This window comes from Vidua macroura, chromosome 23 (assembly GCF_024509145.1).
Source record: "Vidua macroura isolate BioBank_ID:100142 chromosome 23, ASM2450914v1, whole genome shotgun sequence".
Lineage (NCBI taxonomy): Eukaryota > Metazoa > Chordata > Aves > Passeriformes > Viduidae > Vidua > Vidua macroura.
This window is the reverse complement of record NC_071593.1, coordinates 7387553-7411893: the sequence shown is the minus strand read 5'-3', so window position 1 is coordinate 7411893 and position 24341 is coordinate 7387553. Positions and strand designations below refer to the sequence as shown.

At 52.6% G+C, this 24341-nt stretch overlaps 1 protein-coding gene across 1 annotated transcript in view; it reads left to right on the top strand.

Annotated features, from left to right (window-relative positions):
* SAMD11 (sterile alpha motif domain containing 11) overlaps positions 1–24341 on the top strand; it is a 75258-nt gene that overhangs the window by 12817 nt on the left and 38100 nt on the right. The window contains exons 3-5 of the mRNA XM_053997775.1: positions 7529–7707; positions 11495–11545; positions 21848–21972. Of these exons, the coding sequence (XP_053853750.1) occupies positions 7529–7707; positions 11495–11545; positions 21848–21972 (355 nt within the window). The remainder of the gene's footprint in view (positions 1–7528; positions 7708–11494; positions 11546–21847; positions 21973–24341) is intronic.

Here is a 24341-nt window from a genome sequence, read left to right as displayed (position 1 = left end):
GCTGTGTGCTTTTACTTGCCTTATTCAGATGTGCTGGGTTTTAAAGCAGGGCACGGCAGCTGCAGAATGGCCATCAGCAAAATCCAGTTCTGCAGCAAGTTCTGCTCTAAAAATTAAGGAAATCTCCGAGAGTCACAAACAGGTGTGGGCACAGCGTGTCAGTGTGGGTTTGTGTACAGCAGATGAGGGCTGGGGGCTCTGGGAGAAGGAGCTGCTGGAATTCCTGCAGGAATCCCCAGCTTTGCTGTGCCACTGCTGCAAGGCTCTGTCCATGGTGTCAGTGCTGCTGCCCCTGGCCCAGCTCTGCTTCCCACCCTGGGTGATTCCTCAGTGCCCCAGAGGGGAGAGGCCATTTCCAGATAAAATGTTCCACCTTCAAAGCTTCCCCTCTGTTTTACTCCAGTTAACTTTGGAGTAAAGTTAATGGTTTTGGTTCTGGTTTTCACTCCCATGTGAGATTAAGGGCCTTTTCACCTTCCCAGAAAACTCTTCCCTCTGGCATTGTTTCTTTTTCTTTCTTCCCTTCCAGCTTCTTGTTTTTCCCTCTTTTGATGAATTATTTACCTCTCTAGTATTTTTTTTTTATATTCTCTTTGTGTTTACCTTCAAAACACACAACTCCCAACACTCCCTGCATCCTCCCGTGCTCGTCGGGGAGCCACTGTATTTATTGGTCATTCATTTCCCAGTGTTATTTATAAATAAAAATGCTGTCAAATCCTGTGGTGTCACCTGGTGGGGCTCCCAATGTGCTGAGCCAGCTGGGTGTGTGTTCCTGGTGTTTTTTGGAGTACAGGGCTTTATCCTTTGTAGCTGGGTGTGTGTTCCTGGTGTTTCTGGGGGCCCAGGGTTTAATCCTTTGGGTTTGTTGGTGCTCACAGTGTCAGGGATCCGTGGTTCTGGTGCTGGGAGTGACCCCAGGTGCTGGCAGAGCACACCTGAGAGCAGGCAGGGTTGTGCTGGGGCCAGGATGAGTCCCCTGAGGTGTGCCCTTCCTTCCAGGGGCTCCCAGCATCTCAGGTGTGCCCCACCTCCCCCTCAGCACCCCCAGGGGCTGGGGGCAGCTCAGTCCTGAGCAGTGCCAGGGGCACGGGAGGGATGCCCCAGGCGAGGCAGGGATTTGGGGTTTCCCTCAGCCTGGCACTGCCAGCCCCTCTCCCCGCTCATGGATTCACTCCGTGCCTCGGCTGGGAGCAGGGGCTGCAGCTGCAGTGCCAGCAGTTGCTCAGAACGAGTTAATTTTTTATTGGATTTGAGTCAGGCTTCGTGGGCCCGAGCCACCCCCGGGCCCGGAGCCGCAGGCAGCCGGGACTGGCTGCAGATAATTGACTTTCTGTGCTGTGGCCACCTCCATCAGATTCACCTGAGAAACCCCCCCGGCTCTGCCTCTCTGGCCCTCACAGGCTCGGCCGTCAGGAGGAATTAAATTAAACAAATTAACCCAATTAAACATGCCCTCCTCAGCCCTGGGGCTGTTAACCCCCCCCCTGCAGACAAACAAAAAGCAGAATAACTCAGCTCTGGAGCCTGCTCCAGCCCAGGGCAGCCCCACACCTGCAGTGACCTCCAGAACGGGCTCCAGGCTCTGCCCCAAAGTCCTTCCCTCCTTAGGGGGTGAGGTGTGTGTGGGGCTGCTGCTGTGGCAATCCTGCAGCTCCTGCCCAAAAATCACAGCAGGGCACCTCAGCCCAGCTGCTCTCCTGGGAGCCTCCCTGGCTCCTCTTCCCTGCAAAATAGCAGGATCCAGGTGAAAAAAGGGCCTTGCAGGGTGTCCCCACAGGCTGTGACGAGCAGGGATGTGGCCAGTCCCCAAAGGCTGAGTGGCCACTCCAGCTCTGCCCTCTGTCCCCAGCTCCTTGGCCTTGTGGCTGCCTGATCCCAGGACTGAATCTCTTTTAAAACAATTTATTCCCATTATTCTGTAGAATGCCTTGGTCTGGTACCAACGTTTGCTTCCAGCAGCCTCCTCTCTCTGTAGTCAGGGTAAAAATAAAAACCCCAAACCCTCCAGTTGTGCTTGGAGCCCTTTGCCATCCATCAGCCAGGGGTCACAGGAACTGCAGCTCATGTGCTCAGGTCTCGAAACCTGCAGGAAATCAGTCTTGGTTACACGTGAAATAAAGCAGTCTATGGGGAAAATAACCATAAATGTTCATTATTTGTACAGGAAAATCAATTTGTAGGCCAATTGACCAAATAAAGTAATACAATTTGCTGGGAAATCCCCCAGGTGTGGCAGGCAAATCGCAGAGCAGGGATGGAGGCTGAGGTTTGTGTGGGGAATGAGGGGTGGGAGGGACGTGGGACTGAGGTCTGGATGGGGAACGAGGGGTGGGAGGGACACGAGGCTGAGAAAAGGAGTAAAACTGCAGAAAGGGGCACAGCCCATCGGGGGAGAGGGGGAAACGGCCTCTTCTGGTGGTTTTGCATCATTCAGTGTGTGATGCCAAGGAAGGTGCTGTGGGAGGGGATGGAGGAGCAGGGGGACAGGGGCAGGGACAGCCCTGAGAGCTGCTCTCCTGTTTTTCTGCTGCTCCAGAGGTGCAGCAGCCAGGAGTGGGAAGAGAAGGGGAAATGTCTGAAAGCATCCCCGCCCTTTGCTCCTTGTCTCTTCACCTGAGAGGTGGAGCAGGCAAGGAAAGAAAAAAGGGAAAAATCTGTAAGTTTTGCCTTTATTTAGGAGATGGCAACAGTGATCCACTCTCAGCTGGTGTAAGTTGACTTTTGCTCCATCAGAACTGACTCTCATTGCCTGAGGACCTGGCTTCACATCTCTGCTTCCTTCTTTGCAACCTCAGGCTGAAAGGGACAGAGTCATTTGATGTGGAAACAGACACAGAAAACAAAGAGCAGGACACTTTGCAGCCTCCTTCCAAAGAGGTTTTGAAAACAGGTAGCTCCAAAGGCCTGATAGATTTTCTATCTTAGACCTACCTCCCTTCAAAGCCTGGAAATTCCAATTGGCTTTTCCCAGAAAAGCGTGGCTCTCGCTCTATGAACAGATTATCCTTTGGGCTTTATAACTCACAGAGAGATTCTAAATGGGAAATGTTCCCTTCTGTTCCCAGATCTTGTTCATCTGTCTCTTTAGGGCTTCACAAAGCCACGTTGTTAATTTTGATGGGAAGAGCTGCAGCTTCCCTTCTGGGCAACTTTCTTTTGGGTTAAAACTTCCATATTTCCTTCAGTTACAGCAGGACCCAATTTCTCTGTCATCCTGTGCCCCAGATAACCGGGATAAACCCCATGGAGAGGGTGAGGGACGGGGACAAGGCAGGGAATGTGGTGGTGGTGGCTTTTGTAGCAGGAGCCTGAGCACGAGGAGGTCGAGGGAGTTGCTTGGGATTACTCAGGGAAATTGTGGTCAAGGGTGATTTTCTTCTCTCGTGCACTTGGAGATAAAATGCCCCAAACACGAGCTGGGCTCTGTGCTGGAGCTGAGCTGCTCCCTGGACCAGCTGCTGGCAGCCCAGCCCTCACTGAGGGTGGCTCTGCTGGGGACAGCTGTCCCCTGTCTGCCTGTGCCCCATTTCTCTGCTTTTGTCCTCCTCCACTCACTGCCAGAGCCTGTAAAGCCCTTCCACGGCACTGGTGAAGGATGTGACAGTCCCCAGGAGCTGGGAGAGTCCTCCTGGTCTGCCCTGCCTTCGTTTTCTGCCTGACCACCAGACTCCTCCATCAGCTCTCCCCTGCAGACAGCCTGACTGGCTTTCCCAGGAATTCTGCCTCGTGCCACGTTTATTTGGAAAGTTGAAATCAGTTTGGTTTTTTTCCCAGAGAAGCTGTTACTCTTTAATAATTGCTGGCTGTTCCCTCCTGCTCCCTCTTGCTTTGGGCCATCCCTCCTGTGCTGGAGCAGTTCCAGTGTGGCACTGGTGTCCCTGGGAGGAGGTGATGGAGGATAAACCTGTCAGTGCCCAGGTGACAGGGCTGGGAGGGGATGCCTTGGGACCTGTTTATTCATGGGCTCATCACTAAACCCTGGGCCAGGAGGTGGGATGGGAGCCTGGGCACCTCCTGCTGCCCGTGACCTCTGCTGGGGTGCAGATCCTGGAGAGCCCAGGGCTGGATTTGCTACTGGAACAGTGGGGCTGGGAGCACACTGGGCTAATGAAGGCCCAGGGGACAGGGCAGGATTATCCTGGAAGGCAACCTGACCCTCTCCGAGGTGTTTACACTAATCACAGCTGAAGGTAAATGCAAACTCTGCCAGTTATTCTGCAGGGGGATGTGTGGTCCCCACTGCTGTGTAATGTCCCTAATTAAAGCCATTCCGCCAGGTTTGTTATTTGGAAAAGCAAAAGAAAAATATCCCAGACTCTCTGAACCTCCCCCTTTCCTTTCCCCTATCTTTATTATCAATAAAAAGAGAGAGAAAATGCTGGCTGGGCTTGAGGATTTCCTTCACATATGGAAGAGATTTAGAATTCTCCTGCTCCCAGCACTGGCAGCTCCCAAACCTCCCCCCAGCACTCCCTGTCTGCTCCCTGTGTTTCCCAGCCTTACCTATGCACAAGGGCTGGTTTCTCCTGCAGGCTTTTTTATCCAATAGTAATTATTTTTGAGGGTTGAATCACAGGCACGTGAATCATCTTGCAAACAGCTTTGATATTTTCACGTGGGAGCAAATTCTTGGGGCATTTGCATTTGCGTGCCTTTTTGGTGGCCCTGGCTTGGCTGCCCTGTGTCCCCAGGGACTGCACCTGCTCCTCTTGGGGTCAGTTCCCACTGGGATCAGCTCTCCAGGCTTTCACTGGACTGCCAAGCCTTTGCTTTCATCTGCATTGTTGTTTTTATTTTGTTCCGTGGAGCTCTTCTTGCCTGGCAGCACTCTCTCTATTGGGCTTTGCGTGGCTGGGATCAATTAAATTCTCACCAGGGGCTGTCCTGGCCGGGGCCCTTCCCTTCCCTTCCCTTCCCTTCCCTTCCCTTCCCTTCCCTTCCCTTCCCTTCCCTTCCCTTCCCTTCCCTTCCCTTCCCTTCCCTTCCCTTCCCTTCCCTTCCCAGCTGCTCTGGCCCTGCTGCAGCAGCTCCCAGGGCAGGAACCCTCTGCTCTCCTCTGCTCCCCTCCCTTCCCGTGTCTCCCCCAGGGCTCTTGTGCAACTCCTTGGGTTTGGGGATTCTTGGATTCTTGGCTGGGAGGCCTCAGCTCCGGGAGGGGTTGGATGGAGCAGGATTTGGTTTTGTAACTCCTCTGACCCCGCAGAGTGGAATTTCCCCAGAAGGGAGCAAACCCCGCAGTGTTTCCCACCTTGCTGGTGCTCCTTTCCTCTCCTGACAGAAAAATCAGGTCTCCAGACTGCTCCACTCCTGACCCTGCTGCTGTTCCCAAGTTCTTGGTTGTTTTTTTTTTTTTGGTTGCCTTTTTTTTTTTTTTAATTGCAGCTGCATCTCTGGACTCGGGTAACCTTAAATAATGTAATAATGTGCTGGGACCCATCTGATTTTTCCCGGGGAAAGGAAATACTCCTGGCTGTGATTTTTTTTTTTTTTAAACAAAGCCACCCCCCAACCCTGACAATACTTCAGAGGCAATGAGAGCAGTTAATGGTGTCAGAAGGCCCTGGTGGGATGGGCTGGGGAGGCAGGAGCAGAGGGGAACGGGGTTATTGACTCCAGCTGTGTCTCGTTAGCTGCAACCAGAACCCACAAAATTCATCTTGAGCGAGGTGTGAAGGGAGGGGAGCCTCGAGACCAGGCTGTTCTGCAGTGCCCTCAGCACTCACAGGGGCTTTGGAGGACTGAGGAGAGGAATTTATTAATTAAAGAGAGGAAAAGGCATGTCCTGCTCCCCCTCCGAGGGCTGGGAGAGGAGGACACAACCTCCAAGAGGATCCCTGAGCTGAACCCCTGAGTGTTGGGAAGCACCTCTGGCTCCTCTCAGGCATTGCTGAGGTTGGTGGAGGTTCCTGGGCCGTAATTCTGCATCAACACCTGCCCTGCCTGTTCCCTGCCAGGTGTGTCTGACGAGCTGCTCCTCCCTGGGGATGTTCTGGAGAGGATTTTGTGCTCGCAGCTCGGACCAGAGCCCTTCCCAGGCAATGGCAAGACAATTGATTTTGGAGCAGGTTCTGGGCCAGGCTTCTGGCTACGTTTGTGCTTAATTTGAAAGTGATGTGTGTCTGCTGCTGGATTCCTCTAAGCAGATTAGGGAAGTGCAATTGATTCCAAACTGGCTATAGATGAGTATAAAAGGCAAAATTGATTGGCTCCGTCTATTTTAATTTTCTGGGGACGTTGTAAATAAATAAATAAAACACCCTCCAAACCTGAGGGTAAAAATACAAAGCAAACAGGACTTGTAAAATTGTGTTGTTGGGGCCGAAATTCTGGGATTTACAAGGAACAGCCCTGCTTCTTCCCCCCTTTTGGCTGAGTTTGCTCCTTTCCTGAGGTGGTTTTGGGCAGAGGCTGCCCTTGGGGCACATTCCCTGTGTGCACAGGGAGGGGCAGGACTGGAAAAGCACCTTGAACACAAAAAACGTCTGAGGGCAAGAGATGCACAGCTCATGAAGTGTGTGGTTTTCCCCACATTTTCCCAATTTTATGCCGTTTTTGGCCCACTGCTCCCCTCTCCCCTGCTGCTCACAGACTGTTCCTGGCTGGGACCTGCAGCTCAGGGGGAAAAGCCACTGTGGCTCCTGGGGTGATGCCTTCCAGATGGGTTTAGCTCGTTATCACAGCGATTAGGGCTGCCCTTAACGACCACAACTGGAATTTATTGACAGAGGTAAACAGGTTTTTGTTTGGTATTTGTGGAAAGTTCTTAATTTGGTTAATTAAAAAAACCTGGGCTCTCCTATCAGCGTTCCTCCCCTGCAGAGAGCCTGACTGGCTTTCCCAGGACTTCTGCCTTTTTGCCAGGTTTATTTGGAAAGTTGAAATCAGTTTTTTCCAGAGAAGCTGTTGCTCTCTAGGTGCTCCTGTGCATTTACTGGCCCTGTTCACACACCTTTCTCCCTGTCCAGGGAATGGGCACAGAGCTGTGGCCTCGCTCGCCCTCGCTGGGGTTCCTGTCCCAGTTCCATGATTTTATTGGCTAAAATTACAGATTCTGTGGGGCAGTGGCACTGCAGCCTCCCTGGTTTCCAGGGTGTTTCCCTGCTGCTGGCAGGTGTCCCTTTCCAGCCCTGGATCACCTGGAGCATGACTTCCCTGGGCTGCTGGCAAAGCTTTAATTGGATGGTGACGTGGAAATACTCGGTGGGAAAGGTTCTGGAGGCAGAGGTTGGTGCCTCATTGTGCTGCCTCCTTCTTTCTTCTTGATGAGGGTCAGATGCAGGCTGGGCATGAAGGGGTGGGAGAGGCTGGAAGTGCAGGGCTGGGTCAGAGCTGGAAAAATCAGAAACAGAAGCGCCTGTGCTGGAAAGTCCTTTGCAAAGTGACAAAGTGTGAGCCACGTGTGACAGCTTTGGCTTGTCAAAAAGAGCTTTTCGGCAGAGGTAAACAGGTTTTTGTTTGGTGTTTGTGGAAATACCGAGATTCCTCACCAGATCCTTGTTTTCTTCTCTTTCCAAACCCATCCCAGAACCGGGGCCGCCTGGCAGAGAAGAGGACCATCCCCCTGCCCCCCAGCAGGGTCCCCAAGAAAGAGCTGAGCTCCATTTTCTCCCACAGCGAGGACAGCGAGGAGAGCGACAAGAGCAATGGGCAGCAGCCCGAAGTGAAGCAGGAGGAGGATCTGCACATCAGTATCATGAAAAGAAGGTACCTGCAGGCACTGCTGGGTGGGGCACAGACACAGAGACCTGGGCAGGGCCCTGGGGAGCCAGCACTGCCCCGTGGAGTCACCTCCAGGGCTGCAATCCCACTGCAGAGGGCACATTCCTGCTCACACAGGGCAGCTGCTGGGCATTTTTCACTCCTCTTTGGAGTTTGCACTCCGGGTTTGCAGATTATCACTTGGGCCTCACTCTCTGTCCAGGGCTCCGTGGCTTTGTGGCCAAGGAGTTGCACGGCCAAGAAATCATCAGTGGGCTTCAGCTGTGTGAAGTACAGAGGTGTGGGGGCCCCAAATCCTGGCTTTCAGTTGTGCTCAGATTCTGATGTAATTGAAGCTGGGGGGGTTCAGTGCTGGGGAGCAGAGTTTGGGAAGCAGCAAGGTGTGGGGTTTCTGTGTTTGATGACACAGCAGCAAGGTGTGGGGTTTTTGTGTTTGATGACACAGCAGCAAGGTGTGGGGTTTTTTGTTTGATGACACAGCAGCAAGGTGTGGGGTTTTTTTGTTTGATTACAAGTGTCAGAGCATCCTGAGAGCCTCTAGGAGCAGGGCAGCAGTGATGGGGCTGCAGCAGAGAGGAGAAGCTGCTTGATTTGGATCCTGTTCTTCTCAGTGCCGTGAGCATTCATCCTGGAATTGTGCAGTCCTAGAGGAAGAGGAGAAGGGATTGTCTTGAGTAACTGGTAACCCTCACCTGGCCACTCCTGGGAGGCCTCAGTGCCCTCAATATTCAGCTGCAGAATTCCAGGTCCTCCCACCCCTCTGAAAAAGCAGGGATTTCAGATCTGTAACCCCAGGAGAAGAAAGCCCCAGAGGCGCCGTGCCTCAGCCCCCCGTGCAGATCACTGCAGCTCAGCTGGGTTGTCATCTCCCCGTGATGCACAGCAGGGCTCAGATCCCGAGACAAGCCCTATAAAAACAGAGCAGAGGGAGCTGAAGGGCTGTAATTGCTTTTCTGGTGTTTTATGTGCTCCTTGCCTGGCAGTAGAGAAGCTGCTTCCCCTTCCCCTCAGACAGATGCTGGTACCCTCAGCAGCTGAGGGCTCGGAGCAGGGAGACAGAAGAGCAGCCAGCTCTTCCCATAAACCCTTAATTACAGTTCAAGTCTATCACTGCAGCTGCCCAGTGCTCCTGCTGGAAATGGAAAGGTGTTTTGGGATGCACCTGGGCTGCTCAGGAGCTGCTGAGCACAGGGAACCCTGGCAGTCTGTTTTGGTGAAGTGCCCTGCTCCTCCTGCCCCTTTAATGATGCTTTTAATGCTGCAGAATTGCACTGCTAGATTGCCTCATTAGGAGGGAGAGCAACACGATAACTGTAATTGATAATGCTGGGCCCCCCAAATACAAAGTGCCCTTATCTCAAATCTTTAATTACTGTAATTGCTTTGCCTTGTTTATGAGGAAATGGAGGAAGAATGTTTGGCAGCTCTCAGGCAGGGATCCCCAGCCTGCCGTGGCTGTGCTCTCCAGCACTTTGTGTCTCTTGGTTAAGCTTTATTTCCTTGGAGGAGAGCAGGATTCTCCCAGCTGGGTTCAGCTCTCCCTGCTTTTGTGCACTTGTTCTTCTCCTTTCCCTGCGAGCTGTGCTGCAGTGTGGGGGGCAGAGCTGGGCTGGTGGGGCAGGCAGAGTTCCTGTGAGGGCAGGAGCAAGGGAAAAGCAGGAATTCAGTGCCCAGGGAACCTCTACTGCTGCCAGCCCAGCATTTATCCCTCAGATGGGGTCCCCAGCCCTCCTGCCCAGTGAGGGGGAGAGTGGACACTTCAGCTGCTCCAGGGCCTCGAGTGGGGGGCAATGACCCCCTCCTGCTGGCCTGGGGTGGCTCTGGGGACAAAAGGAGCAGTCTGACCCCCTCCTGCTGGCCTGGGGTGGCTCTGGGGATGTCAGGAGGAGCCTGACCCCCTCCTGCTGGCCTGGGGTGGCTCTGGGGACAAAAGGAGCAGTGACCCCCTCCTGCTGGCCCTGGGGGTGCCTGGGGTGGCTCTGGGGATGTCAGGACCAGCCTGAACCCCTCCTGCTGGCCTGGGGTGGCTCTGGGGACAAAAGGAGCAGTGACCCCCTCCTGCTGGCCTGGGGTGGCTCTGGGGATGTCAGGAGCAGCCTGAACCCCTCCTGCTGGCCCTGGGGGTGCCTGGGGTGGCTCTGGGGATGTCAGGAGCAGTCTGACCCCCTCCTGCTGGCCTGGGGTGGCTCTGGGGATGTCAGGAGCAGCCTGAACCCCTCCTGCTGGCCCTGGGGGTGCCTGGGGTGGCTCTGGGGATGTCAGGAGCAGTCTGACCCCCTCCTGCTGGCCTGGGGTGGCTCTGGGGACAGCAGCAGCAGCACAAAGGCGCCAGAGCCCAGACACGACAGCTGGGCCCTGCAGGGTCTGTGCCCCATCTGCTCCTGCCTTAATTCACCTGCTGTGTCCTCCCCCCAGGCTGGGGCTTTACTGGCCCCCACTGAGAGCAGAACTAGGTTAAACTGGGATGGGGAAGCTAGGCCAGGCCTCAGCAAACCTGTGCTTTGCTCCTGCACCCCTGGACGTGCCCCCTGCACACCTGGCACTACCAACACCTCCTTACTGATTCCATCACTTGGCCTTTTCCTCTTTTTCCTGTTCCCAGTTTTCCTGCTGCTCTGAGGGCTGGGCACTGGTGCAGGAGAGAGTCTGGGGATTAGAGCTGGAGTTGGAAGTTCCTTGGCTGGTCCCTCACCCCAGCCTTTGACAGTCCTGGCTGTTGTTGCTGCCCTCTGGATTGTCAGAGGAGGGGAGTGGTGCAGTCCCCATCCCTGGGAGTGCTCCAGGAAGGAGCTTGTGGCACTGGGCTCGTGGTTCAGTGTGAACGTGGCACTGCTGGGTCACGAGTTGGACTGGATGAGCTTAGAGGGCTTTTCCAGCCTTAATGATTCCACGATTCTGACTTAGACTCCACAAATTCCACTGCTCTGCAGCAGTTTGGGGAGCTTTGACTTCCCTCCCCTGGCAGGGAGATCCCACCCAGCCCTGATAAATGCATGAGCTCAGCCTGGGAGCTCCCCAGGCCGAGGTGCAGAGCGCCTGTCAGGATCCCCGGGATGTTATCCCAGGAATCTGCAGGCAGATGGGAGCCAGGGGAGCCAGGGAGGAAGGCTCAGCTCTGACAGCAAGCTCCTCACACGCTGCTGGATTTCAGCCCAGCATTGTCTTGTGGCTTGATGCATTTAATTCCTGTTTTTATTAAAGAGTGGCCTCTTTCGCTGGTGTGGGAGGGGAGGGAGAGAGGAGAAATGCAGTGACAGCATCTGGGATTGAACAGGGTGGGTCAGGAACAGCCTCAGCCGAGTCCCCAGCAGTGGGATGGGGTGAAGGATGAGAGGGAGGCTCCAGCACCTGCTCCCAGTGCTGGGAAGGTGTCACTGACCTCATGAGGACGTGGAAGAAAAGGGGAAAACAGCCCCTGACTTCCCAGGGATGCTGCAGGGTAAAATACCCCAAACAGCACAAATTCCCTTCTGGGCCAGGAAGATGTGAGAGCAGCTAAAAAGGTGGAGTGTGGAAAGGAAAGGAGAAGGGGCTGAATGAGGCAGGAATTGGGGCTGGACGAGGCAGGAATTGGGGCTGAATGAGGCAGGAATTGGGGCTGGACGAGGCAGGAATTGGGGCTGGACGAGGCAGGAATTGGGGCTGAACCAGGCAGGAATTGGGGCTGAGGGGCTCTGGGGGTCCCCAGGGTGGAGCAGGGTTTCAGAGGCCAGAGATGAGCACTCAGCCCGTGCCTCTGACCTCTCTTTTTTTGTTTGTTTGTTTGTTACAGGATTCACACCCACTGGGATCTGAACATCTCCTTCCGAGAGACCTCTTGCAGGTACCATTTTTGGGCACCTCTCTGTATGGTAGGCTGAGGGTTTCTGATTTGTTGCTGGGTGCTGATGGATGTGAATGAACATTTCTGTCAGTTCTGGGGTTTTTTTGTTCCTCATCCTCCCCTTCCCACACACCCTCTCTTTTGTTTTTATTTTGGGGGAAGTTGTGGGAATAACCAGTCCCTTTTACACTGGAAGAGAGAATTTATGAGACTTCTGAAGAAAGCCCAATTTTGCTGTGTTTACTCTGGTCCCAAGAAGGTGGAAATTCATAAATTGAAGATCTCCATGAATATTCCTCTGTGGCCCCTAATATCCTGGGTGTGGTGCATTATCTTCATGTGCTGCCAGCAGTCACAAATTCTTCTAATCCTTTAAAAATCCAGAAATTTGCACTAAAACCTGGGATTTTGAAAGGTCTCTTTTATTCTGGATTTCCAGATCAGGAAAATCCAGAGTTGTAGAAAACTGCTCGGTTTTTAGAGGGGGGAACAATAAATCTGAGCAGCTGGGAAACCTCTCAGGGAGGAGAAGACAGAGCAGGAGGAGGCAGCTGAGGGCAGGGTGAGGGTCTGGGCTTCTGGGGAAATCAGGATCTGCTGGCAAAGAGCAGCCCAGGGAGAAATTGGAGTTTTGCTTAAAGAGGTTTTTGATGTTTTGTGTGAACCTGTTCAGTTAGAGGTGGGAAAAAGGGAAAATAATACCACAGGTGGAGCAGAGGACAACATCCCTGTCTTTAACTGACCACTGGAGAGGGAATTAAACCTTGGCCGTGGGAATGAAGGTGGGACATCCACATGGACTCATCCTCCAACAGGGAACAGCGAGGGCAGAGGAATTCTCTGGTATTTAACTCAGCACAGACTGTGGCTCTGAACCACAAACCCCCACAATTCCTAAATTTTCCAGCGTTAAGAGCACAAACCCCACCCCACAGTGAGCACAGTGAGCCAGTGCAGCAGCTCAGCACCCATAAAAACAGGTTTTGGAAAGGCAGCCTTGGAATAAAACCCCTGGTTAGCTGCTCCAAGCTTTTGGGACTCTCAAATACAAAAGGATGGATTCCTTCCAGGCAGAGCCTTTCATGCTAAATTTCAGCCCAGAGCAGAGTTTTATGGCTGTTATAAACTCCTAAAAGGCAGAGGTTTGGGATGGAAGTGCTGACAGTGCCTTAATTAATGGCCCTGTGAGCGATGATTCTGCACAATGGCAGCTGAGGGTGCCAACACCTTTGGAAATTAGAATCCCAGTCTTAAAAAAATAATTCTGAGCTTGGAGTGCGTGGAATAAAATAATGGTGTGATTTTTATGTCAGATTCATTTGCTGGTCTTCCTCAACTTGACTGTTCCCTTCAGTTTAGCTCTGTCCTGGAAGAAACCTCAGTAATTCCCCTTGGGAACAGAAGTTTTGCTTTTCCTGAGGAGTCCAGCTGTCAGAAGCTGCCTATCTAGCCCATTTAGAAGGAAAAAAAAAAAAAAAACAAACTGGTTATGCTGTGTGGTAGAGGAAGGATTTTGGGTTTAAATGGCAGGAGAGAAAAAGCTTTTCTGTATTTGAGTGGCCCAAATTGCCAGCACACAGCCCTGCAAAGCAGATCTCAGTTCCAGCACGGGCTGGCAGAAAGGTTCAGCTCTTTGGCTGTCAGTGACCTGCCCTGTTGGGTGTGCAGGTTGGTAAATGTGGGGCAGCTGCTAAAGGGGAATGGAGCAGAGCAGGCAAGAGGAAAAAGGGCATAAATCAGGCTGAGGGGAAGGAGGAGGTGAAAAATACCTGGGAAACGAGATGGCAGAAGCAAAGAAAATGGGAAATGCAGTGATTTAGCTCCTTCCTTTGGAAAGGAGAGCAGAGAGGGGAAAGGAGAGCAGGGGAGATTGAAAAGCAGCTGTTGGTGGAGGTGTCAAGGCTGCTCCTGACTCAGCAGAGCTCTGCTGAGTGACACAGGTGACGTTACCTGTCACAGCACTGCTGCTCTGCCCTGCCCTCCCCGCACTGACAGAGGATGCCTCTGGGGCTGCCTGCTTTTATTTTATTTTTTTTTTTTTCCTAGTAAGCTTTTCCTTTCTAATCTCTGAGACCTGAAAAGGGGGGCTGAAAGGTCAGAGGGAGCTTTCAGCAGCTGGAGGCTGAAGGTGAGCCCTGAGCAGGTGCTGCTGCAGGGCTGGGCTCTGCCAGCTGAGAGCCCTGGAGCTGCAGCAGGGAGGCCAGGCAGGGCCAGAGGGAGCAGTGTCCCCAAACAGGGACCTGCCTGTCCCCTCTGGCAGCCCCTGATTGCTCCCCACCTGGGAAAGCTGGTGCTGAGCTCAACAAGCTGAAGTTTTGCTCATCAGATGAAGCCAGGGAAGAGGAGACTGGGGAGATGCCAGCTGTGTGTGGGACTGCAGAGCTGTTCCCACAACTCCTGGGGACTCTGGGGGACAGTTTGGTTCTTGACTCCGTGGAAGACTTTAGAAGTCCCCAGTGAGACACCACAGATGTGTCAACTGTGGCTGGCACTGGCAGGAAAAGGACATTTATTTAATATCAGGGTGAATTCAGCCCATCCAGATCATTCCTGCCCTGGGTTTGGGCAACGGGCTGCTCAGGGAAATGCTTCAGTCCTCATGCTGGGCTTTCAGGATTCAGGCACAGCACAGGTACCCGAGAGGCTTTTCTCTTTCCTGCAGGGATAAGGCCAAACAAGGAGAGAATTTGGAGTGATGAAAAGTATGACTTAATCTGAATTAATGATGTCATCATCATTTCATTAGCAGCACTTTCTGTTCTTGCACTCATTCCCAGGAAGATTTATCTGGCTACAGGGGTGGGGTAGGGAAAGGAGACCATTTCTGGACCAGCAGGGATTCAAATGCTAAAGGGGAATGGGAGCTGCTAAACCAGCTTTAACTTGCATTTAAAGCTGCAGTTGCATTTCAAATAAAGGTGAGAAGAGCGTTTAGATTCCTGTAAGAAAAGGGGAAAGTTCATTAAGAGTAATTCTGGCCATGTTTATCCCCTGTCTCTGTCATCTCTGGTGCAGCTGTCATGGGAGGGGGTAATGGACCTTTTTTAGGGTATCCTGAAGGATTTGGGATAAACTGAGCATCTGAAGGCCTGTGTGTATTGGTGAGCCTTGGGAAGAATTCCTGATACCTTTCAGCTCACACAGTGCTCAAAGAAAGAACCAATCCACAAGGAACAAACCCTCTGTGGCCCTGGGATGGTTTGGGGTGTCCTGGGTGGTGTGAGGGACTCCTGTGGATCCTCCCTCCCCTCCTGCCCCTCCAGCACCAACTAAAGCTGCTCAGCCGAGGATTTTTTTAATATTTCATCAGCTGCACGTGGTGAGTGGAGAAAATGAGGGAATTTGGGGGGTTCAGAGAGCCCTCAGCCCCATCAGCTGTGCCAGCCACGCATCCCTGTCAGTGGCTGAGCACAACATCTCTTGGTGTGTCCCTGACGAGTCCCACACTTGAGGGATCTCTCTCCTCCCCATCTCTCAGGGTGGTGTAATTCCATCTTTTTTTTTTTTATTTATGAGCTTGCAGAGAGCTGAATGACAAAGCAGGCTTACAGTAAAAACATCTTCATACTTATTTCCACCTTATTTTGGAGTTGCCAGCCCTACTGATCATTTTTATGAACTGTCATGAGCATTAATGAAATTTTATGGGCATTTTGCTCGGGACATTGCAGGATGATTAATTTGTTTTTTCAGGCTCAGTCTGCAGGGAGATTTAGGGCTGTGCTGCCCATGGGTAGGGTTGGGATTTTCAGGCCTCTCTGCTCCCTCCAGTTGGGAAAACTTGTTTATCCCTCCCTCCTCCTTTCCTTTCCCTCATTTCCCCCTTTCCCTCCCTTGCTGCTGTGCCTGGTGGGTGACATCTCAGGAGCTGGAGACCCCTGGGAGGCAGAGGTGGGATGCTGGGGAATTGTTGTCTGCCCAGTTCATGTCTGAGAAGGACAGAGAGTGACCCAGAGGGCTTTTTACCAGTGGTGAAGTTTGAAAAGTTACCCAAAAGGCCGAGCAACAAAAATATAATAGAAATCAAACATCAATTATAATAATAACAACATACAACACAAATATTTAATAATATAATCTACAAATAAACAAATATTTAACAATATATTTATACAATATGCAATACAGTTTACGTTGCAATACATTTTATACAACAATACAATACATTTTATACAATACACAATATATTTATTTATATTTATTTATACAATATATTTGTACAATATCATACATAAAACATGATATACATATACATAGTATATGTATTATACATAATATATGTATTTATACTATGTGTATGTATTATACATAGTGTATGTATTATACATACTATAATACATATAGATAATATAATGCATAATACTTATAACAATACACAATAGAATATATAATACAGTATAATAATATATAATACAGTAGAATATATAATTAAAGAATATATTAATATTAAATATTATATATATAAATGTATATATATTATATGCATATATAATTATATATGTAATCTAAAAATGTAAATATAATAGAAATTACGTCTATATAATGAATAGATATAAATACAATTTTACAAATAAAAATAATAAGAGGTGCCCAAGTGGTGGCTTTCCCTGAGCTTTGCCTGCTGGGTTCTGTCCCGGAGCACAGCATTCCCATGGGGAGCATCTTGCTCCTGTGGCAGGGGGAATTTCCAGGAGCTGCTGTGCCAGGGCTGTGCCAGGGCTGTGCCAGGGCTGTGCCAGGCTGTGCCAGGGCTGTGCCAGGCTGTGCCAGGCTGTGCCAGGGCTGTGCCAGGGCTGTGCCAGGGTGTGCCAGGGGTGTGCCAGGGGTGTGCCAGGGGTGTGCCAGGGCTGTGCCAGGCTGTGCCAGGGGTGTGCCAGGCTGTGCCAGGCTGTGCCAGGGCTGTGCCAGGCTGTGCCAGGGGTGTGCCAGGCTGTGCCAGGCTGTGCCAGGGCTGTGCCAGGCTGTGCCAGGGCTGTGCCAGGGCTGTGCCAGGCTGTGCCAGGGGTGTGCCAGGCTGTGCCAGGGGTGTGCCAGGCTGTGCCAGGGGTGTGCCAGGGGTGTGCCAGGCTGTGCCAGGGAGGTGGCAGCGCTGGCAGGGGAGCTCAGGCTGCTCCTGTGCTGCCCCTCCTGCTGCCCCCAGCCCTGCCCTGTCCCCTTGACCCCAATCCCGCCGTGCCCAGCCCGTCGGGGATGGGGTTTGGAGCTCTGGCCAAGGTGACCAGCGCCGGGAGGGGACGGTGGGGCTGAGCTGAGGCTTTCCCTGATCCACATCCCTGCCTCTCCTGCTGACTCAGTGACCCTGGCTTTACTGCTGGGGGCAGGGACGCTGACCTTGGCTCGGAGGCCGCGCCAGGGCACAGCCAGGCGTGCTGAGAGAAAGTTATTCCTCAGAATTCCCTGTCCCGGGGTGACTCCTGCCTCTGCAGGGCTGGAGGGTGGCTAATCCCCCACTCATTTGGTGCCCTGTGTGCAGGGGGGGACTCAGAGCTTCTGAAACTTTTTTTTTTTTAAATTACTTTAGGAAATGTTGTGTTCTAGTAAGGAAGAAGCTGAGGGGATTCATGGTTTTATTCCCAGAGCACTGGATTTGGCGTGGTCAGGGCTGGGATGGGGAGTCTCTGTTCCTGCACAGCAGAGACACAACTCACACGTATTTTCCACTCTGAGCTGCCACCATTAACTGGGAGCACCAGGGGCTGATTTTCTGACAGGTTCTGTGCAGGAGGTCAGAGCAGGGAGATAGAGCAGTCCCTTCTGGGGCTTAAAAATCAATGAGTCTGTGATTAAATGGCCCACGGAGGCTGGACACTGCAGGCTGAGGGAAAAGCAGTGATATTGGTGGTGTTTTATGTGGGGGCTGCAGCAGGAATTGCTCTTGCAGCTCTTCCAGGTCCTTGTACAACCCCCAGATTCACCAAAGAGAGGGTTTTTTTTTTCCAGAGGCTGCAGTGCTGATGTTTCTTTAGAAATCAGTTATTATTTTTTTTTTTTTTTTTCTTTTTTTTTTTTTTTTTTTTAAATGCTAACTAGAAGCCGGTGCTGGAGCAGCCCTGCCATCCCACAGCTGTGCTGTCACATCAGGTTGTTTCTCGGGGCTGTAATGATGCAGCAGCACTTATGGACCAACGTGGGTTCTCCTTTAAAGGCTTCCATGAAAAGCTCATTATTCCCTCCCCTGTCCCTGCCTGCTTTACATCCCTCCCGACCCTGGGTTTGGGCAGCCCTGAGGCACACGCTCCTCTGCTAAATCCTGGCTGCCTCAGGCTGGAGAAGCCCTCCAGGGTCACCAGATGCTGCCCTAACCCTGCCAAGGCCAGCAGTGCCCGTGTCCCCAGGGCCACATCCCCAGGGCTCCTGAGCCCTGCAGGGCTGGGCACTCCAGCACTGCCCTGGCCAGCCTGGCCAGGGCTTTGTTGCCTTGTTTTGGGTGGGGAATGTTCCCTGATATCCCACCTAAACCTCCCCTGGAGGCCGTCTCCTCCAGCAGCCTGTGGCTCTGGCTGGGACGCTGCTCCTGACAGCAGAAACTTGGTTTTTTGTGCTGCTGAGACCAGCAAAGGAAAAAAACCCCTTGTGATTCTGCAGCTTCTGGGGGTTCTCTCATCTCCTTGCAGCTTCTCTGCCACTGCTGGTGCCTCAGCCTGGCCAGGCAGGGTGGGAGCACAGGGGTCAGGGGGGGAAATCACTGCAGAGGGAACGATCTGAGCCTGGCACCTGAGCCAGGTGAGGCATCCTTGAGCCAGCTCCCCCTGCCCTGGCCAGGTCACTGCCCTCGTGTCTTCTCCCCTGCAGGTCTGACATTCCTCCCTTTGCATATTGGATTTTTCCTTTCTTTATTGGAGGGAGGGGCAGAGGGTCGGGACAGTTTTATGGCTGCTGTATTGATCAGTAAAATTTAATATAATCCCTGCACTTACTGGGTGATCATTAAGGGGATGGAGAGCCAGTGAAATGTATTTGAAAAGAAATGTTTTTCCATTTTATTTCCTTCCTATTTTACTTTCTCAGTCTCTCTTCTCTTCCAGTCTCCTGCTTTGCATTCCCTCAGAGATTTTTGACTGTGTTTTCCCAGCTTTCCTTTGATTTGATTATTAGAAATTACCCACTCTGGTGTGGTGCTGGACCCGTTCCCCACTCCCTCAGCTCTCTTGGAGTTTCTGGACCTGTGGAATTTTGTGCCTGCTGGTTTAGGACTCCCTGTGGTTTTATCTCTCTGGAGCTGCCGTGGCTGCAGGGCCAGCTGGGCTCTGCTGTCTGCTGCCCACTCCTGTGCATCCCCACGGAGCAGGGCAACGACAGCCTGAGCTCCAGACTTCCACGGGAGCAGCCTTTTGGGAGCTGCAGCTGGGTGCAGCTCCTCCTCTGCTCGGGGACTGCACTTCTGCTGCCTGGGAGCTCCCTGGGGTGACCTTGGAGCTCAGGGCAGAGCAAAGCTGGCTGTGCCAGCAGGCTGGGAGATCTCTGCCCGGCTCCTTCAGCCTCGCCCCGTGAGGAGGAGGGAGCACGGCGAGCGAGCTCCTGCTCCGTCACCTCCTCACTCGGGGGAGAGGGAGCTGCAGCAAAAGAAGGGCAGCCAGTAGGGAGCATTATTTCCATTTTGACCAAACAGTCTCCTTCCCCCCTCTGCAGTCAGTCCCCGCAGTCTGTGAGCAGAGCCACCAGGGCCTGCGGGCGCCTGGCTGCCCGTGCTCTGCAGAGCCCTGACACTGATTTATATTTCGGTTAATTGTCTCCAGCCATTAGTCTGCTCATCCCTCTCCTCGTTAGAGATGCACTCGCTGCTAATGGCTGGAAATGAAACACATTTAGAAGGCGTTGCTCCCAGTCTGGGGCTGCCCGGGCGGGCACTGGGAGCTGCCACCTCCCCCGGCTCTGGGGGTGGCGTGTGACCCTCGGGGACATCTGCCAGCACCTCTGTGCCCACTGTGGCTCACAGGCCGGGAGCCAAAGGGGCCTGGGGGCTGCCCGCTCGTCTCATCCCCTCCTGAAGTTACGGCATCGCAGTGTGCTGGCTCAGAAAGGGCTGGATGGAGAGTGGGGACTGGATTCTGCCTGACTCCATGGGTAAACTGAGGCGAGTTCAGAGCCTGGAGTGTGCCCGTGGCTCCCTGAGCGTGCATCCCATTTGCTGATGCACCTTTGCACACCACGATGGTTTTTATTTTAAAAATAAATGGAAATTCTCCTGAAAGCAGGAGATTTTGGGGGAGGGAGAACAGCACTGCTGGCGTGGGGATGATTCCTTCTCCTGGGTCCTGTTTTCACTGGATCTGTCCCGCTGTTCTGCCCTCTCTGGGATTTGAGGAGCTGCTCCAGGGAGAGAGGGTTGCATTTTCCTGGTGGATAAACCAATCCCTCCCAGTAGCTGCAGGTGTTTACACAGCAGCACTCTGGGCTCGATTGGGATGCGAGGCACTGTGCAAATGCAAAGATGTAATTATCCCATTTTTCTCTTCCCACTCCCTGCTCTCCTGGCTCCTCTCCTCCGCCCTTTCCGGGCCTTGTGCTGATGGCAGCGTTTATCTGCATTTGTCCTCTGTCCCTGACAGCCACTTATTGATTGGCATGATTAAAAAGAACTGATAATCACTTCACATTAATCCCATAAATGACTTAAGACACCAAAATATTTGCATAATGCATCTTAAAGGTGGCAGCTAAAAGAGGATAAGACCCAAAACTGCTTGGCACAGGAGAAATGGGCTTCCCACTCACCTGTGGGCTTGCTTAAGTAATGAGCCTCGTGCTTGCATAAGGAGCACTCTGAAGTGCATTAGGGGGGAGATGCCCTGGGTGCTCAGAGGATTTGGGATCCGAGCATCCCTTCTCCTGCTGATCCCCCTGAGGGATGGGGAATCACGGGGCTGTTTGTGTCTGCAGCCTCCCGTGGAAATCTGCAGCCAGACACCCGCTGAAAGTACCTAAAGACTTTCTGTCCTGGACTGATCTGATTAGCAGCGAGCTAGACACGGATTAGCCCCTGCTGCAGCCCCGGGGATGGGCTGGGAGCACCGGGATCTGCTCGGGGCCAGGGCAGCAGCACTGGGGGGATTGGGGGGATATTTAAGGCAGATCAGTGCTGGGTAATTCTGCAGATAATGCACCCTCCGGGCTGCCCTGCCGGGCCCAGGTGAGGACACCCCTGGGTGGGAGCTGTGCTGGCACGGGAGGGAGCTGTGGCTGGGCGGGGAGGGCAGTGTTCCTAATTTGTGTCATTTTTGCCAAGTGTCTCTGGCTCTCCTGGCTGTCACCTTCCCTTCAGAGAGAGGGCAGGAAGAAAAGTTGCCCTGTTTAGCTGGGGGTGAGCCCCTGGTGCTGGGAGGATGGGGAGCTCAGCATCTCCTGCAAACAAACAAACAAACAAACAAACAAAAGGGAGATGTTCCAGCACCACCAGCTCCTGCCATGGGTTCCACCTCGTTCTTCCCCCTCGCTCTTTGTAGATCATTTGCTCAGGAGCATTTTGCAACTGGAGAGTGGTTTGCCAGCAAAATCATTCGCCACTGAGCTGCAGTATCTGCTACAGTGAACTGGTTGTTGTGTTCTTCCTCTCCATAGAAGAGAAAAAATCAGAAAAATAGGACTAAACCAGCCTAGTTAGCAGCAGTGTGATGCAAGGAGAAATGCAAAATAATGCTGAATTGCTCTAACACAGTCTCATTTCCCAGAAGGAAGAGCATTGTTTCAGGATCTGTTGGAGGGGGAGTTGAAAATGGGTTTTGTAAATAAATCTGTCCCCTCAGCTCTGGGTAACGCTGCTGTCCGGGCTCGTGGTGGGTTTCTCTCTGAGGAGAAAAACTATTATTCAATCAAATCAAACAGCCTTTTGTCCCAGCACTGATGGAATGGAAAAACTTAGGTTCTTAAGAATAGAAGGGTGGCAGCTGATAGAAAACTATCAGTTATTTCAGTTCAAGTTTCCTATTCATTCTGGAGCAGATCTGCCAATTCCTCCGCTTTCAGTTTTTCCATCCTAGATGTGAGTCCTGGCCCACGCAAGTTATATCTGGCAGGGCTGGAATCAGGAGCTCTGGCAGCTGCAGGGTCCTTGATGGGAAATGAGAGGGAAGCTCGGGAAGGGCTTTGCACTCCCCAAAATCGAGGAGAGGTTACGGAGGCACCCGTGGGAGGGAGGGAGGGAGGGAGGGAAGGGGGGACCTCTCCTGCAATCCAGCAGTGCTGGAGCACACAAAAGCCTCTCCCAGATGTGCTCACACGGGGGGGGGGGGGGGGGAAAAAAAATCAGTTCTGGAGGGGGCAGATGGGATTTCCTTAACGTGGGGTTTTTGTGCTCTGCCGCAGCCGCGACAGCGACCTCTCCACCATCATCTCCAACCTGCACCAGAGCCGCCAGCTCGTTATGCCAGAGACCCAGAGCCGCTGTGAGTTCAAGAGGAACCCCCTGGACGTGGGGCTGGCAGCAGCAGGTGAGGGCTGGGGCACCTCCTGCTGCCCTGCGCTTGTGTTTTCCCTCCTCTCCCCTCCCCTCCTCTCGCCCCCCCAGCCCCTTCGTTTTCCTGCTGGTTTTTTTCAGTGTTGCACTTCAGCTGTAGGAAGCCTTGTGGTGTTGTGGCTAAACGTGGAAGGGATTTCGTGGTGGTGGTGAAGCCCCTTTGGAGGTCCCAGCCCTGTGCTCTCAGCTCCAGTGGTCTGTGTTAAAGGAGCTTGTGGCAGCACGGGACTGAAATGTCCCCAGGGCTGGTGCCAAGTGAAGCAGAAAGGCCTTGCAGAGAGCATGATTTGATTTGTAATTTCATTAATCTGAGGTTCCCCACGCTGCTGCTGGGCCTGCCAGCTCCTCTGGGAGCAGGATTGGTTGGGTTTCTGGGGCTACCTGGCAGTTTTTTTTTTGGTTGTTCCCCTGGTTTCAGCTCCACCCAGTGTGGAACCAGAAATGCTCCTGTGGGATCCTGCCCTGGGACTCCCTGGATGTCGGGGAGGGGGCGTGGGGAAGGATGGTCTGGTGGCAAACGTGCCGAAGTCAACCAGTGAGAGTCTGGAATAAATAAACCAAGATCTGCTTGTTGGTTGCAGGATCCTTCAATTAGAAATAAAGGTTGAGGAAAAGCTGGGGTTTCTGCCAGTTTTTATACTGAGTGATCCCTGCCCTTCAGAGCTGGATCTGTGCGTTATTTTAGGCCTTTTCAGAAAATCTGTCTGGTTGTGGAGTTGTTCATACATTTTGTCAGTCATTCTGTGAGTGTGTGAGTGAACCCCAAATCCAGAGGGAACCCCACACCTGACACCCTTTGGGAATGTCTTCGGGGGGTGAAAACTTAAATCACATCTTCAGTCCCAGATGTGCCCAGGGGGGATTTGTGGTGTGTGTAAATCAGCCATGGCAGCTCCCAGACTTTGCTTTCACAGCTGAATCTCCAATCTCATCATTAACAACTTCCCAAAGCCCCTTTCCCTGCACAACTCCTAAAGCCAAACTGGCCATAAATCCATTTTTCCCTATGACCCTGCTGGAGCCTGTGTGGCTCAGCTGACCCTGGATGTCAGAATGGGTTTCAGTATTGTTTGCTTTGCAGAGAAACTGCTGGGCTTGATCAGCATTGCTGGAATTCTCTGAGACCTGTGGCATTCCAGAAATGCAAAGGGTTCTTCTCATTCCCACCAGGAGAAAAGATGAGGTGTAGAAGCTCTGATTCCTGTTCCTTAATTGGTCTTTGAGGTGCTCTGGTTTGTTTCTTCAATTAAGAAACTGTAAGAAATGGCCTCAAGTTGTGCCAGGGGAGGTTTGGGTTCAATATTAGGAGCAATTTCTTGGGGGGAGGCTTTGGAAGAGGCTGCCCAGGGCAGTGGTGGAGTCACCAGCCCTGGAGGTGTTCAGGTCACCTGTGGACGTGGGCTGGTGGTGCTGGGTTAATGCTTGGGCTGGGTGATCTTGGAGGTCTTTTCCAACCTTACTGATCCTGTGAAACATTCATGAGTGAAAAAGAAGAGGCTGAGGCACGCGGGAGGCCACCAAGCCAGGGACACGTCAGGTTTGGGGTGTTGAGAAGAGTCAGATGGGCAGGGGGGGTGTCTGAGGGGACAGGGGGCTTTGTCACCTCTGCCCAGGGCCAGTTCCACCCTGGGCTTTGGGGCTGAGCACTGCTGGGGCTGGTTTTGCTGGGAGGGCAGCTGGGCAATCATGAATTTGTTACACAATTTTCGAGGTGGTGCTGGCTCGGTGTGAAGGACTGGTTGTTGTTGAAACCATTTTGTTCCAACAAGAAGGGCAGAGGAACTTTGCCCCAGCTCTCTGCCCTGTAGAACAGCTCTGTGTGCTGGGTTATGAGAATCTTCCCCTCGTAAAGGCACCTGCAGATAAACAACGCTGAATAAATGATGCTGGGGCCATTAGGTGCAGAAAAGTCCTGCATCACTCCTGGCTGGGAGCTGCAGGGGCTCTCCCAGGCTGCTGGGATCTGCTCTGAAATGTTCCTGGTGCTGGTTTTTGGGTGGGGTTTGGTCCCAGGCGGGGCAGGAGGAGCTCTCTGGAGATTCCTGTGCTCCCCACGGGGCTCAGAGTGCTGCTGGAACAGGACTCAGCAGTGCCTGCTCCTCCCTGCCTGAGCCTCAGCAGAGCTCTGGGAGCAAGAGCAGCACAAATGGCAGAGATTTGCTTATTGCCAGCCCGTGGGGGCAGCAAAAAGGCTGAAGCTGGCAGGGTTGGCTGGTTTGTGATTAATTCTGCGAGGGAATTCCGTCACTTGTTGTTGCAACCAGGATTAGAGGCAGTGCTGTAGTTTCAGACAGCACGGGCTGGGAAATCAGCACTATCACTGGATCTTGAACGGTCTTTGAA